Genomic DNA, 16,803 nt, shown 5'->3' on the forward strand with positions numbered 1-16,803 from the left:
TCCCGGGCTCGTCTTCCGGCTCTGCGAGGTTCCCGGGCTCGTCTTCCGGCTCTGCGAGGTTCCCGGGCTCGTCTTCCGGCTCTGCGAGGTTCCCGGGCTCGTCTTCCGGCTCTGCGAGGTTCCCGGGCTCGTCTTGCATGCACTGCTCTTTTGACAGTCTAGCCACAGATTTTCAGTGATGTTCAGATGAGGGGACTGTGAGGGCCATGTGTTTTAGGATCATTTATCCATTTGTAGAAGCCATTCTCTTTTCTCCTCTAGGTTTTTTACAGATGGTGATGTATTTGCATCAAACATTTGTTGAAATGACATTGAATCCATTCTTCTCTGTACCCATGAAATGTTCCCCGTGCCATTGGCTGCACTATGACCCCTTAGCATGATTGACCACCCCCATGCTTAATGGTTGGCAAGATGTGCTTTTCTTGAAATTCTGTGCCCTTTTTTCTCCACACAGACCTTTGATCATTGTGGCCAAAGATTTCTATTTTTACCTCATCAGTCCACAGGACTTGATTCCAAAATGCATCAGGCTTGCTTAGATTTCTGCATATGTCTGATGCTGAATTTTATGGTGAGGTCGCAAGAGAGGATTTCTTCTGATGACTCTTCCATGATGGCCATATTTGTGCAGGAGTCTCTAAACAGAAGAACAATGTACCACAACTCCAGAGTCTCTGATACCTCTTTCTGAAGGTCTTTTGCAGTCATGCAGGGGTTCTGATTTGCCTCTCTAGCAATCCTATGAGCAGCTCTCACAGATATTTTACTTTGTCTTCCAGACCTTATCTTGACCTCCACTGTTCCTGTTAACTTTTACATTTCAGACTAAGGAAAGAGCAACTTGAGAATGCTTTGTCATCATCTTATAGCTTGCTCCTGCTTTGCGGGCCTCCACCATTTTCAGAGTGCTAGGCAGCTGCTTAGAAGAACCCATGGCTGCTGTTATTTGGCACAAGGTTACAAGAGGCTGGCTTTTCTAAAGCTGTGAAACTTTCCTAACGATGATAGTGAAGTATCCATAACCCTAACAGGCTAATTAGGGTCTGAAACCTTGGTCAAAGTTATGTGAGCACCCAAATCTCCAAGGGTGCCCAAACTTTTGCATCCGCTCATTTTCCTATTTTGTTTTAAAATGTAAAAGATGCAAATAAAATTTTATTTATTTTTTTTTGCCTAACATGCAAAACAAATGTGTCATCTATAACTTTCTGCCTTTTAGAGATCATTTAATCTTCAACTTGCTTAACTGTTGATAATAACAGTAATTTTGACCAGGGGGGGCACAAACTTTTACATGCCACTGTAGCGGCGTCCCATACACTTGATTAGGACTGAGCTGCAATACCTGGCACAACCTCTTTTATATGTACAGCGCTGTGCCCTATAATCCAACATGGTGCTCCTCGGCGCACTACAACCCTTGTCGGGGGCTGTATGTCCGACCTCCACTGATACTAATGGTGCATACAATGAATAGGTCATCAATATGAAGGTGCTGGAAGACCCCTTTAAATTGTGTTTTTCTCACTTTTTACACTTCATCATCACATTGTATAAAAGCTGTTTACTACTTTTTCGGATTACGTTGCATTATTTGATTCCACTTCAAGCTGTCGACATCGCCCCCTCCCCACCCCGACCCTCTCGCTCTCTAGTGGTAAAGGTACAAGTCCCATGATACCATGAAGGCAGCAGACTGGAGGTGACGAGAATACATAGCCCATATTATACTCCAGAGCTGCATTCACAATTCTGCTGAATGTTCTGTGTAACATAGCCCAGAGCTGCATTCACAATTCTGCTGAATGTTCTGTGTAACAACTGATCCATTAAACCTTCGCTTTGATAACACAGCGGGATAACCGGTCTTTCTTACATCACATTACTGAACACTGCCCCAAATAAGGGTTACAATCCTTGAAGTACAAATCACAAGAGTAAGGAAAATGGCTGCTCAGAATCCTGTAGAATTGTGAGTTCAGCTCTGGAGTATATCATCTGTTGTCATTTAGTACTTCCTCCAATTGTCGCTGCTCCACTGATTGTAGCACAGTGTTTTGTTGTTGTTGTGTGTGTGTGTGTGTTTTTTTTTTTTTTTTTTTTTTTTTTTCTTCTCTTCTGGGCCCCTCTGTTTCGGCCCCCGTAATCTGAGAGCAGCATAATGTAGGGACATATAGCCTGATTCCAGCAATGTCACTTACTGGGATGCTTTCCTTAGTTTTGATAAAACCAGAAGAGATTATCTCTACAGGACTAGTAAACCTAAATATTTATGACCACGCCCCCACCACTGATTGGCAGCTTTCTGCCTATGCACAGTGCACACAGGAATCTGTCAATCGGTGATTGGGGCGGGGCCATATACAGTTTTGCTGCCAAAATGGATTGGATCAAAACTGCAGCGAGCAGCCCAGTAAGTGACACATCAGTGGAATCAGGGTCTCTGCCCCTACATCAGATGAGGGAGCAAAAATCTGGTGACTGATTCCATTTAAAAACCGTAAGATAAGTTCGTTCACTGTCATAACCTGTCCGTCTGGTCTGCCTCCCTCCAGGTATCCCCTGACAAACTACACGTTTGGCACCAAGGAGCCCCTGTATGAGAAGGACAGCTCGGTGGCCGCGCGGTTCCAGCGGATGCGGGAAGAGTTTGACAAGATTGGAATGAGGCGCACGGTGGAGGGCGTCCTGATCGTCCACGAGCACAGATTACCCCATGTGCTGCTCCTGCAGCTGGGAACCACGTTTTTCAAGCTGTAAGTTAACCCTTTACAACTTTTCTGACTTTCCAGGGGGTTACACACACGCACGTCCCTATACACACTCATCTGACAAGTCTCCTATATGTCCTCTTCGTATAACCGTGACGGACTAAATACAGGTATCCACTGGGGTCCGACAATGCTGCAAATGGGGATCCCAGTGCCTCCATCCACCTCAATGGGGCTGATGGCTGTGCCCATCATTGCAGAACAATTGGGGCAATGTCCCAGCGCCCCATGTAGGATAAATCCCTGATCCAGGTCTGGTGCGCCCCTTTATGTGCAGCGTTCTCTATTGGTTTATATGGCACTCTGAAAATAGATATACCATAAAGCCCGATAGGAGATTACTTGTTTAACTTGACTGTTTCTTTCCAGGCCGGGAGGAGAACTCAACCCCGGAGAGGACGAGGTAGAAGGGTTAAAGCGCCTCATGACCGAGGTATGTTGTCATTCTTACTGCTTACAAATGGGGGTGCGCTAGGGGTAATCTTAAGATTCTGGTGATCTTTAAGGCTCATGTGTGTTCAAGATCTCCAACTCTGGTCATTTCATAGAAAGGAAATCCTGAGTGCGGGGCTGTCACTCTGGAGGGTTTTATATTTTGATATCCATCATACATATGTTAGTCCCTCTGCCTCTGATCACTGCTGTTTAACCATTTTAAATGCCACTATGAACAGCTGGCGGGGTGTCCGTTCAGGCACCCACCCGTCACCTGATCACCAATGGGTCGCCACCGTTATCTTGGCGCTCCAGTGATGCTGAGCCTTAAAGGGAACCTGTCACCAGATTTGGTGACTATAAGCTGCAGCCACTACCAGTGGGCTCTTATATACAGCATTCTAACATGCTGTATATAAGAGCCCTGGCCGCTGTGTAGAGTGTAAAAATCACTTTGATACTCACCTAAGGGGCGGTGCGGTGCAGGATGGTCGGATGGGTGTCTCCGTTCTCCAGGTGTGGCGCATCCTTTTTCGGCCATCTTTGTCCTTCTTCTGAAGCCTGGGTGCATGACACGTCCTATGCCAGCATTGAGGTCCTGCGCAGGCCCACTTTGATCTGCCCTGAGCAGGGCAGATCAAAGTATTGTAGTGCGCCTGCACAAGACCTCTATGCCAACCTGTGTGGATGACGTAGCACGCGTCTTGCACCCAGAAGAAGGAGGACAAAGATGGCCGAAAGAGGAGGCGCTGGTCGGTACCTAAGTGGGACTCGCCTAAGGGCAGGTGCGGTGGAGACTGGTTGGATGGGTGTCTTCGTTCTCCGGTGAGAATGGAGACACCCATCCAACCAGTCTCCATCGCACTTTAAGTGAGTATTATAAAGTGATTTTTACGTTCTACACAGTGGTCTGGGCTCTTATATACAGTATGTTAGAATGTTGTATATAAGAGCCCACTGGTCGTGGCTGCAGCTTATAGGCCCCAAATCTGGTGACAGGTTCCCTTTTTAAGGCTGGGTTTTAGCGTTTGTTCGAGTACTAGGTTATATTGTAAAAATGATCAAAAAAATCTCAAGTTGGATATAAAAATAAAGTGGGGGGAAAAATTTTTTTTTTTAAAAAAAAAGTTGAATCTTAAAATTAAAAATAAAACAAAAACTAAACATTCAGTTTGTCGTAAAATTCTAATCTAACATATTAAACCATTTTTTTTATTTTTTTTTATCCCTGAGAAAAAATGCAATACAAAAATATCTTGTATACCACAAAATTCTAGCAATAAAAACTGCAGCTTGGCAACAAATAATAATAAGCCCTCACATAGAAAAATAAACGGCGGCACCAACTGGGTCATTTTCACCAGCTTGAGCTTCTTTGGACCTTCATTGGGGCTGCTTATCCACCATCCGGACTGTCCTGCATTGCAATTTTTCTCTGCCATCCACATCCAGGTAGATTAGCTACAGTGCCATAGGTTGTAAACTTCTTGATTATGTTGTGAATCTTGGACAAAGGAACATCAAGATTTCTGGAGATGAACTTGTAACCTGGAGATTTGATATTTTTCAACAGTTTTGGTTCTCAAGTCCTCAGACAGATCTCTTCTTCTTCTTTCTGTTTTCTATGCTTAGTGTGGTACATACAGACATAATGCAAAGATTGAGTCACCTTCTCCCCTTTTTTATCTGGTTTCAGGTGTGGTTTTCATATTGCCCACACCTGTTACTTGCCACAGGTGACTTTGAATAAGCATCACATGCTTGAAACAAAGGCGTTTAAACACCATTTTGGAAAAGGGCCAACGAGTTTTATGTAAAATTAGGTCCTATTTATTTATTTATTTATTTATTTATTTATTTATTTTTTTGATATGTTGATCCAATACACACAGGAAATAAACGTGTGTAATTGCATTAAATTTCTGGAAGAAATACTTCAATTTCTGGAACAGTTTCAAGGGTGCCAACACTTTTTTTGCCCATGGCTCTGTATATACATACAGTATATGTACACAAAATAATATAAAAAAATCCATATAATGCATTCATATAGATCAAAAAATCCCCAATAATAAGAACCCACAGAGATTGAAATAAAAGGGAATAGTGACAAAATCATAATAAAATGTAGATTTTTATTAATTTTTTAACCATTAAAAACATCATATACATAATATAAGGGATGAATACTGGAATGGATCAAATGCCCAAATATTAGCAGCGGATTGTCAGGTTATAAAGTGCCTAGTGCAATGACCATATTCCAATAATAAATAGTTATATATAACAAAGTGCTTAGTGCAAAGGCTATGTTCTAATAATGAATAATTATATATAACCAGATGTTTATGTAAGTAAGAAGGTATTCCCTGGGCTTAAAATATGCCAAATGGATATAAATGAATCTAATGTATAAAAATAGTATGGGGGCACTATACCTTTTTAAATTGGTCAAAGATCCTGTTTACCGCTAAACCCCGACGCGCGTTTCAAGTGATGTCTTCTTCAGTGGGCGCTACTATATATATATATATATATATATATATATATATATATATATATATATATATATATATATATATATATATATATATATATATATATATATATATATATATATATATATATATATATATAATTATATATGATTTTTGTGTACTCACCGTAAAATCTCTTTCTCTGAGTCTTCATTGGGGGACACAGCACCCACCCTGCTTGTGTTTTTTTGGTTACATATTACCTGCCTGTTGCCTCAGTGGCCATATTCCCAGGCCATTGGTCGCACGACTATTTGGTTTTTCCCCTTGTCTTATCTAGGGTTGTTTGGTTCTCCTCCAACTGCTTGTGCACTAAACTGATTGAGTCCGCCTCCGGCTCGGGGTGTATACTGCTGGGGAGAAGCTAACGTTTTCTGTCTACTTAGTGTCAGCCTCCTAGTGACAGCAGCATAACCCATGGTCCTGTGTCCCCCAATGAAGACTCCGAGAAAGAGATTTTACGGTGAGTACACAAAAATCATATATAATTATATATATATATATATATATATATATATATATATATATATATATATATATATATATTATATATGATTTTTGTGTACTCACCGTAAAATCTCTTTCTCGGAGTCTTCATTGGGGGACACAGGACCATGGGTTATGCTGCTGTCACTAGGAGGCTGACACTAAGTAGACAGAAAACGTTAGCTTCTCCCCAGCAGTATACACCCCGAGCCGGAGGCGGACTCAATCAGTTTAGTGCACAAGCAGTTGGAGGAGAACCAAACAACCCTAGATAAGACAAGGGGAAAAACCAAATAGTCGTGCGACCAATGGCCTGGGAATATGGCCACTGAGGCAACAGGCAGGTAATATGTAACCAAAAAAACACAAGCAGGGTGGGTGCTGTGTCCCCCAATGAAGACTCAGAGAAAGAGATTTTACGGTGAGTACACAAAAATCTTTCTTTCTCAATCGTTTCATTGGGGGACACAGGACCATGGGACGTCCAAAAGCAGTCCCTGGGTGGGAAGAGAACTCTCACCGGAGATCGGTAGGAAACCGCTTCCTCCTGTCGGGCTTGACCCAGACCTACAAACACCTACCTTGTTACAGGTGTGCTACTGCCGCCCGCAAAGATAACGGCAAAACTGACCTCTGCCAAAGCTTGGGTATGAACCTGATAGGAACTAGTAAAGGTATGCCGACTAGACCAGGTGGTGGCCCGGCGGACATGGTCGGTCAACGTCTGAAGTCCAAACATCCAAGAGGCTCCCCTTGGACGGTAGAATGCGGCGTAGGTCCGTCTTCCATGCGATAGGCATCACATATGACGGAAAGGATCCATGTGGCAATCCTGGCCCTGGGCGCCGGCATGCGTCTCCTGGGACCGGGTGAAAGGATGAACTGACTGTCGGTGTAAACCGAAAAGTGCAGACCTGAAGATATAAACGACTGAGGGCTCGTACCAGCTCAGGAACGAACTAGGCCCTTTTCAGGCTGAGAGAAGATACTAGGACCGAACCCGAAAACCCAATCTCCTTATCTGGAAGGAAGGCGGACTGCCTTGAACCGAAAAGGAGGGTAGTGGCCGTAGCACCCCCCTTGCCCTGCTGGAGGACCTGAAAAAAGGGGGGGGAAAGGCAACAAGAGAGGGCTGTCCGCCTGGATGCCCTTTGAAAAAAGAGACGGCCACGAGGAGCCCACCTATCCAAACAGGTGGGAGTAGGAAGCACTCGGAAAGGTCCAAACCGGGAGCCTTGAAGTGAACCCATCGCTAGATTAAGGTCCCATGTTTCTAGTGGACGGTGATGCCGTCGAGCCAGATGGACGCTTCTCTGCGTGAAAAACCTTGATCGTGGGACGAGAAGTGATAAGTCTCTGAGACCGAAATGACCGCGTCGACACCTGGCCCCTAGAGGGACGCGCTAGAAAGCCGCATCCAGATCTGACTGCAAGCATGGCAGCAGTGCAGGAAGGGAGAGAGAGAGAGAAGAGAAGATGTGCTCCTCACACCCCGGAGGAGCTCTACACGTGTGGTAATAAATCTTCGAGGGAACCGGCTTCCCGGTCTCCATCATTGTCTGCATCCTTCTTGCTAACCGGCCTGTACGAGCTAGTACCCGGGATCCACTCCTAAGGCCGTCAAACTTAGGACTTCTGAGTCCTGGTGGAAGAGAGGGCCTCGACACGGAAGAACTGGACGGTCTGGAAGGCGCCATGGGGCATCTGCGAGGAGTTGAGTGAGTTCTGTGAACTATGCTCACCTGGGCCACTCCAGAGCCACCTTCTGCCTTGGTCCATCTTGAGAGCCCTCGAGATCATGGGAAGCCGTGGGAAGATGCCAGAGAGATTGAACTGGCCTCACGGCCGGGCGAGGGCGTCGTCACCTAGTGCAGAGAAGGGGGCACCCTTGATGCGCCGTTGACTAGAAAGCTGGATCGGGAGACCAATAGGACCACGACTGGAGGTCTTCCTTCGTCGTAGATCTGGCTGGTGATTTTCCTGTTGAGGAGCCATTTGCCTAGGCGAGGCCCTTCCTGCCGAGAAAAAACGGCCGTCCAAACGTCCACGGTAGGGATGTGTACTGCCGAGATTAGAGAGCGACGAGATCCGGCCCAGAGCAAGATCTTCTTGACCTCTTCCTTTGTCATGACACTCCCAGCGCCTCCCTGGTGGATGAAGCACGCCACCGCTGTGGCATGGTCCGACTGGAACCTGACCGGGCAACCTCGTCCCAGTGAAGAAATCGTAACCGGGCAAATTGGATGGATCTGATTTCCGGAATGTTGAAGGGGAGACAACACACTATGGGTGTCCCTCGGGACCGTGCTGTGGGATGGTGGAATAGCGTACCCCAGCATAGGAGACTGATGACGATTGATACTAATCTCCAGAGGAGACGGAGAGGGGACCTTCCCAAGGGACGGTTACGAAGACTGGTCCACTAGGAAGGGATTGGCGGGTCCCCAGGGCAAACGGAAGCTACCTATATCCGTTCTTCAGTGGGGTCCTCTGGAAGGCCAAGGATGAAAACTGGTAAGTGTACCGCCGCTATCACCTCCACCAACAGCCGAGGACTCGCATACCAAACCCGATTCGGTGCGGGGAAGAAAAACTACTCCTGCGTGAAGAGTAACTTCCCTTGGACGGTCTCGAATAACGTGTCTAAAGGGATGATCTACCGGGCCGGGGTCTGAAAGGACTCCAACCGGTAGCTCAGCTACCCTAGTAGCGAAAAAGTGACGATGACGGTCTAAACCCCAAGACGAGGGTCCTTGAAGGAAGAAGTCTGGACCACCAGGTCGTTTATGTGCAGAGTGATCCTAGCGGCCCTGTAGAGTAGGATGTTCAGGGACAGGCGCCCTGATCCCTGCAAGCGCTCCTAAAAAACTGGAATGGCCCGCTGCAATGCAAGGCGGAGGGACTGTTGGAGAGAGAGAGGCGCCCTGACGGTTGCGGCTCGAACGGACTGGAACCGAGCGGTGAGGCGACGATCCTGAGAGTCTGGGCCGATGCTGGGAAGAGATGTGCTCCTCCCTCACGTAGCCTAGGGGATCCACTGGACTAACCTATCTCCGAAGGGACGGTCACCTAAGGGCGGAAGGGAAGTCAGCGACTCCTTAGATGATGCCTCCGCGTTCCAGATCCTGAGTCAGAGGTCTCGCCGGGTGGTCACACTGCTGCTATAGGCTCAGGCCGTGCAGCTGGCAGACGCCAGGGCTGTGATGAGAAGGTACTTACCGAAGATGTCAACCAGTTCTGAATCGGCAGAGATGGAACGTAGTCCGCTTCGTAGGGTGTCCGTGGAGTCCCTGAGAGACGTCACGTTAGGGATGATAAGCCAGGCGGAACCCTGGCGGGTCGATCACAGGGGGGTATGCCCCTTCTCTCCGGAGCCCTTTGGAGAAGGGATAATGACAATAACAAGACTTACCGCTGGTAAACGTCCTGTCTGGATGTTGTCTGTGATGAAGCAGTAACTCGGCGAACTACTGGATGTCCACTGAATACATCATGGGTCCGCCAGAAAAGTCTTAAAGGAGACCTGTGTGCTCAGAGAGGAGAAGAGGACTATCCGCGCTCTTATGGTCTGACTCACCGTTTCTTCCAGGCTATTCGTCATGCGCCGAACATCGGGCGCCTGCTCGGAATCCAGCCGAGGTGGTACGTCTGGGTCATCACCAGAGAGGTCGGAAGGCTTCCGGTCGAGCGGGAGTTTGGACCTGGGAATGAAGGAAAAACCAGGGGGAGGCGCCGAAGGCGAGACCTGGCGGGTCCGCTTCGAGCAGCGGATAAGGTCCCTGGTACGGGACTCTCCTCCCCCGGTGAGTGCACGGAGAGAAAAGGGCTGTCCGTACCTTTTTAAGGCTTGACTCACCATTTTTTACCAGGCTATTCGTCATGCGCCAAACGTCCGGGTCCTCCTGCTCGGAGTCCAGCAGAGGTGGAACGCCTGGGCCATCACCCGAGAGGTCGAAAGGCTACCAGAGGAGAGGCAGTCTGGACCTGGGGATTAAGGTGAAACCTGGGGGCGCAGAAGACGAGACCTGGCGCGTCCGCTTTGAGCAGAGGAAAAGGTCCCTGGTACGGGACTCGCCTCCCTGGGGGATTGCGCCAGTCTTGTGGATGGTATGACAGAGCGTCGGCCGGGGACGCAGCGCATGCGCACCAACCCGAGGGACGTCAGCGAGGGGATTTATGGCCTGAGACAGGGCGCTACCCAGCCGGCAGGGGCGGGATACAGGGGCGTGCAGTGCCAGGGGCTGCGGTAGTGTAAATACTAATTTGACATCATGTGGGATAATTCACAACTGAGGGAATCACCAATAACTAATATCTCAAGCTCTGAAAACTCTATATACTAACCTTATTGAGATGTGTATCTCTGATGTAAACCAAGAGCCGGAATAAGTACTGTAAGAGTTAATATAATATCTACATTTACATATATTGTAATAAACTCTGCCCATAATAAAAGAAAAAAAAACAACCACTATCCTTTTTAATGCTGAGGAGGCTGGAGGCGGGCCGAGGAGAGCGGGGAAAAATCATCCACCGCCCCCCCCTGTGATGCCTGGGGCTGGGAGGAGGGCGGAGACGGAGCGGCTGGCGGCCAATAGCGCTGAGGTGGGCCTGGGACGCCGGAGACAGGGCCGAAGCCGGGGCCTAAATTTTGAATCTGCCGGCGCAGGGGAAGGTAGAGACCGGCGGTCCTACCTGCGAAAACGGCGGCGCAGCAGCGATGTTGGGATGCCGGCCGGGAGCCCTGCGTGCGTGCCGGTACACTCCGCCGCCCGGTGGGACGTGGCCGGGGCGTCCGGCGACTAGGCCCAGACCGGGGCCTACATTTTTGCAGCCGCCCGATGGAGGAGAAGGTAGCAGAGCGTGTCCTACCTGCTCAGCGGCGGCGCATCTGTCCAGTGTGCAGGTCCTGCACATGTGCCTGTGTGCTCCGCACGCCGAAGGAATGGCTGCGGGCACCAGGGAAAAAGATTGAGGAATGCAGGGAGGTGGACGCCGGTGGGGGGTGGGAGCCCCTGTGGAAATGTAGCAGCGCTGTGGGCCCCGTGACAAAACCTGATGCGCTGCAGAGGTCCAGTCCCTATTGCCGAGCCCCTTGCACCCTTTGGGGTGATACCGCAGGGTGAATAGGGGGTACCCAGGAAGGTTCTGCCCCGCGTCCACCCCGGGAGTGGTACCACGGAAAACGGACGGGGGAGAGGGCCCGAGTTCTCAAGCCTCTGCGACCCTGGGGAGTGGTACCCACAGGGCTGCGAAAGGATGAGTGAAGAAAAATAACGATACCTGTGGAAACAGAGAGGTACAGGGATGAGAGCGACGAGCGTCGCCGAGAAAAAATGAAAAAATACGCAAAAAATCAAGTGGCTGAAGGGGGCCCAGCCGGCCCACATCAGCCTCCTACGACACTAAGCAAAAACTGATTGAGTCTGCCTCCGGCTCGGGGTGTATACTGCTGGGGAGGAGCTAACTTTTTCTGTCTACTTAGTGTCAGCCTCCTAGTGACAGCAGCATAACCCATGGTCCTGTGTCCCCCAATGAAACGATGGAGAAATATATATTAGGTGACTGTGAGGACCTCATTTTGTTTTGTAGATCCTTGGCCGGCAGGATGGGGTGCAGCAGGACTGGGTCATTGATGACTGTATTGGGAACTGGTGGAGGCCAAACTTCGAACCACCACAGGTTTGTCTGAAAAGCCTAAAACTAAAATCTAAGAATGCAGCCTAACAGCATGTTACATCGTGTCCATGTGCTTCTATTGTCTCCGCAGTATCCATATATTCCCGCACATATCACAAAGCCAAAAGAACACAAGAAGCTGTTCCTGGTGCAACTTCAGGAAAAAGGTAAGCCCTGATTTATTAACGAGTCCGTTCATTATTACACCTTTCTTCGGCGCTCCATTGGGAGACCCAGACGATTGGGTGTATAGCTACTGCCTCCGGAGGCCACACAAAGCATTACACTAAAAAGTGTAAGGCCCCTCCCCTTCTGGCTATACACCCCCCCGTGGGATCACGGGCTGCTCAGTTTTCAAGCTTTGTGTGCGAAGGAGGTCATACATCCACGCATAGCTCCACTGTTTAGTCAGCAGTAGCTGCTGACTATATCGGATGGAAGAAAAGAGAGCCCATATAGGGCCCCCAGCATGCTCCCTTCTCACCCCACTTGCGGTTTGTAAGGTTGAGGTACCCATTGCGGGTACGGAGGCGGGAGCCCACATGCTGTTTTCCTTCCCCATCCCCCTGAGGGGCTCTGAGGAAGTGGGATCTTACCGGCCTCCAAGCCCTGAGGCCGGGCTCCGTCCACAGACCCATTGAACCTGCTGGATAAGGAGCCGGGGGTACCGTTCAGGGACAAGGCCCTGCAACATTCAGGTACTCTGTGTCCCCCTATGGACTGGCCGCGCACACTCCAGACTTGCTGGGTGTGCTAGTGCGCCGGGGACAGTAGCGCTGCGCGCTGGGGTTTGAGTCACTGCAGCTTAGCTGAGTGACTTTATGTGTTAGGAACTACCGCGCCGGCCGCTCCGGGAGCGGCGGCGCGGCTGGGACTTGTAGTGCGCCGGGGACTTAGCGCCGACCGTGCTTTTACGACGGCGGCGCTTATAAATCTAGTCCCCGGCTTTTGCGGCCTAGCTCCGCTTCGTTCCCGCCCCCTCCCTGTCAATCAGGGAAGGGGACAGGCGTTGTGCAATCGTCAGCGCCGAGGGCTGGAGCCTTATTTACATGCTCCAGCCCTCTCACTGGGCACAGTGGGACGGCTGGAGCCTTATTTACATGCTCCAGCCCTCTCACTGGGCACAGTGGGACGCAGGTTTCCCGCTTTTTGTCTGAGCACACCCAGGGCCCGCCCCCCCTCCACAGAGACGCCGGCAGCCATTCCTGCATGCAGTCTGGCTGGGGAACGGACACAGGCTCTGGGAGACCCAGACAAGGGATTTCTGGCGACCACACACCCGCGTTAAGCGGGCGGTAAGCAGCACATTCGTGCTGGCCCCACTAGTGCCACAGTGTTATTTGGTGTACTTTTTCCTGTACCAGATATATCTATATATATTGCACTGTAAGGTCGCTTCTTGGCTTTATACCCTATATGCTCTGAGGAGACGACAACATGTCATCCACAAAACGCAAGGGGGCCAAGGCACAGGCTGTATACACTGCTTGTACAGCATGTGGGGCTAATCTACCGGCAGGCTCCAACGACCCCCATTGTGTGCAATGTTCGCTCCCGGTGGCACTTCGTCAGCCAGAGTCTAGGGTGGTAGTGGCCCAGGCAGAGACGCCTGTGAACCCTGCCCCGGTGACGGGGACAGAATTTGCAGTTTTTGCTGATAAAATGTCTGTGACTATGACAAAAATCCTGGAGACCTTGCAGTCCAGGCCAGTGGCTCAGACCAGGGACACTGCTGTATCTCTGCTCCCCGGTCCCCCTCAGTTGGAACTAATCCGTACTTCAAGGGGGTCCCAGGCATCACAGGCTGAAGGCTCTGACTCTGATGACAGTCCCAGGCAGCCTAAGCGAGCTCGCTGGGAGAGACCCTCCACGTCATCACGCTGGTCAGGGTCTCAGCGAGAAGGGTCTCTATATGATGAGACAGAGGGGGGTGATCAGGAGTCTAGTCCTGAGACCGCACTCAATCTGGATACGCCTGAGGGTGACGCCATGGTAAATGACCTTATAGCGGCCATCAATAGGCTGTTGGATATTTCTCCCCCAGCCCCTTCAGCAGAGGAGGCAGCTGCCCAGCAGGAGAAATTCCATTTTCGGTATCCCAAGCGTAAATTGAGTACTTTTCTGGACCACTCTGACTTCAGAGAATCAGTCCAGAAACACCATGCTTATCCAGACAAGCGTTTCTCCAAACGTCTTAAGGATACACGTTATCCCTTTCCCCCTGACGTGGTCAAACGCTGGACCCAGTGTCCAAAGGTGGACCCCCCAATCTCCAGGCTTGCAGCTAGATCCATAGTTGCAGTGGAGGATGGAGCTTCACTTAAAGATGCCAATGACAGACAGATGGACCTTTGGTTGAAATCTGTCTATGAAGCTATCGGCGCGTCGTTTGCTCCAGCATTCGCGGCCGTGTGGGCGCTCCAAGCTATTTCAGCTGGTCTGGCACAGGTGGACTCTATCATACGTCCAGCAGTGCCGCAAGTGGCGTCCTTAACTACGCAAATGTCTGCGTTTGCGACCTACGCTATCAACGCGGTACTGGATTCTACGAGCCGTACCTCAATGGCGTCCGCCAACTCTGTGGTTTTGCGCAGAGCCTTGTGGTTAAAAGAATGGAAAGCAGATTCTGCTTCTAAAAAATGTTTAACCAGCTTGCCATTATCTGGAGACAGACTGTTTGGTGAGCAATTGGTTGAAATCATAAAACAGTCCAAGGGTAAGGACTCTTCCTTACCCCAGCCCAGATCAAGCAAACCTCAACAGAGGAAGTGGCAGTCGAAGTTTCGGTCCTTTCGCGGCTCGGGCAAGCCCCAATTCTCCTCCTCCAAGGGGACTCAGAAAGAGCAAAGGAGCTCTGATTCCTGGCGGGCTCACTCACGCCCCAAGAAAACAACCGGAGGTACCGCTTCCAAGGCGGCTGCCTCATGACTTTCGGCCTCCTCCCTCCGCATCCTCGGTCGGCGGCAGGCTCTCCCGCTTTTGCGACATTTGGCTGCCACAGGTCAAGGACCGGTGGGTAACAGACATTTTGTCTCACGGGTACAGGATAGAGTTCAGTTCTCGTCCTCCGCCTCGGTTCTTCAGAACCTCACCACATCCCGACCGAGCGGATGCCCTTCTGCAGGCGGTGGGCTCACTAAGAGCAGAAGGAGTGGTGATCCCTGTTCCTCTTCAGGAACAAGGGCAAGGTTTTTACTCCAATCTCTTTGTAGTTCCAAAAAAGGACGGCTCGTTCCGTCCTGTTCTGGACCTAAAACTACTCAACAAGCATGTGAAAACCAGGCGGTTCCGGATGGAATCCCTCCGCTCCGTCATTGCCTCAATGTCCCAAGGAGATTTCCTGGCATCAATAGACATACCAGACCGGCCAGACTTACTGTCCCAAGGGCCGTTTTTCCATCTGAATTCTGCGGCCCTGAACCTGACTGTGTGGCCATTGAGTCCTGGATCCTAACGTCTTCAGGATTATCTCAAGGGGTTGTTGCCACCATGAGACAGGCTAGGAAGCCCACATCGGCTAAGATCTACCACAGAACGTGGAAGATATTCTTATCCTGGTGCTCTGCTCAGGGAGTGTCTCCCTGGCCATTTGCATTGCCTACTTTTCTTTCCTTCCTGCAATCTGGGTTAGAAAAGGGCTTGTCGCTCGGCTCCCTTAAAGGGCAAGTCTCGGCGCTATCCGTGTTTTTTCAGAAGCGTCTAGCACGGCTTCCTAAGGTGCGCACGTTCCTGCAGGGGGTTTGTCATATCGCACCCCCGTACAAGCGGCCGTTAGATCCATGGGATCTGAACAGGGTACTAGTTGCTCTCCAGAAGCCGCCCTTCGAGCCTCTAAGGGATGTTTCACTTTCTCGACTATCACAGAAAGTGGCCTTTCTGGTAGCGATCACGTCTCTTCGGAGAGTGTCTGAGCTAGCAGCGCTGTCATCTAAGGCTCCCTTCCTGGTATTTCACCAGGACAAGGTCGTGCTGCGCCCCATTCAGGAGTTTCTCCCTAAGGTGGTATCCTCTTTTCATCTTAATCAGGATATCTTCTTACCTTCCTTTTGTCCTCATCCGGTTCATCGGTATGAGAAGGATTTGCATTTGCTAGATCTCGTGAGAGCTCTCAGAATCTACATTTCCCGCACGGCGCCCCTGCGCCGCTCGGATGCACTCTTTGTCCTTGTCGCTGGTAAGCGCAAAGGGTCGCAGGCTTCCAAAGCCACCCTGGCTCGATGGATCAAAGAACCAATTCTTGAAGCCTACCGTTCTGCTGGGCTTCCGGTTCCATCTGGGCTGAAGGCCCACTCAACCAGAGCCGTGGGTGCGTCCTGGGCATTACGACACCAGGCTACGGCTCAACAAGTGTGCCAGGCAGCTACCTGGTCGAGTCTGCACACTTTCACCAAACATTATCAGGTGCATACCTATGCTTCGGCGGACGCCAGCCTAGGTAGAAGAGTCCTGCAGGCGGCAGTTGCCTCCCCGTAGGGGAGGGCTGTCTTTGCAGCTCTATCATGAGGTATTTCTTTACCCACCCAGGGACAGCTTTTGGACGTCCCAATCGTCTGGGTCTCCCAATGGAGCGCCGAAGAAGAAGGGAATTTTGTTACTTACCGTAAATTCCTTTTCTTCTAGCTCCTATTGGGAGACCCAGCACCCGCCCTGTTGTCCTTCGGGATTTTTGGTTGTTTTTCGGGTACACATGTTGTTCATGATGAACGGTTTTCAGTTCTCCGATGTTACTTCGGAGTGAATTTGTTTAAACCAGTTATTGGCTTTCCTCCTTCTTGCTTTAGCACTAAAACTGAGCAGCCCGTGATCCCACGGGGGGTGTATAGCCAGAAGGGGAGGGGCCTTACACTTTTTAGTGTAATGCTTTGTGTGGCCTCCGGAGGCAGTAGCTATAC

General features: G+C 50.0%; 1 protein-coding gene across 1 annotated transcript in view; it reads left to right on the plus strand.

Annotated features, from left to right (window-relative positions):
- NUDT21 (nudix hydrolase 21) overlaps nt 1–16,803 on the plus strand; it is a 42,421-nt gene that overhangs the window by 834 nt on the left and 24,784 nt on the right. The window contains exons 2-5 of the mRNA XM_075326847.1: nt 2,559–2,759; nt 3,144–3,207; nt 11,825–11,914; nt 12,003–12,078. Coding sequence (XP_075182962.1) covers nt 2,559–2,759; nt 3,144–3,207; nt 11,825–11,914; nt 12,003–12,078 — 431 coding nt within the window. The remainder of the gene's footprint in view (nt 1–2,558; nt 2,760–3,143; nt 3,208–11,824; nt 11,915–12,002; nt 12,079–16,803) is intronic.

This window comes from Anomaloglossus baeobatrachus, chromosome 10 (genome assembly GCF_048569485.1).
Source record: "Anomaloglossus baeobatrachus isolate aAnoBae1 chromosome 10, aAnoBae1.hap1, whole genome shotgun sequence".
NCBI classification, from domain to species: Eukaryota; Metazoa; Chordata; class Amphibia; order Anura; family Aromobatidae; genus Anomaloglossus; species Anomaloglossus baeobatrachus.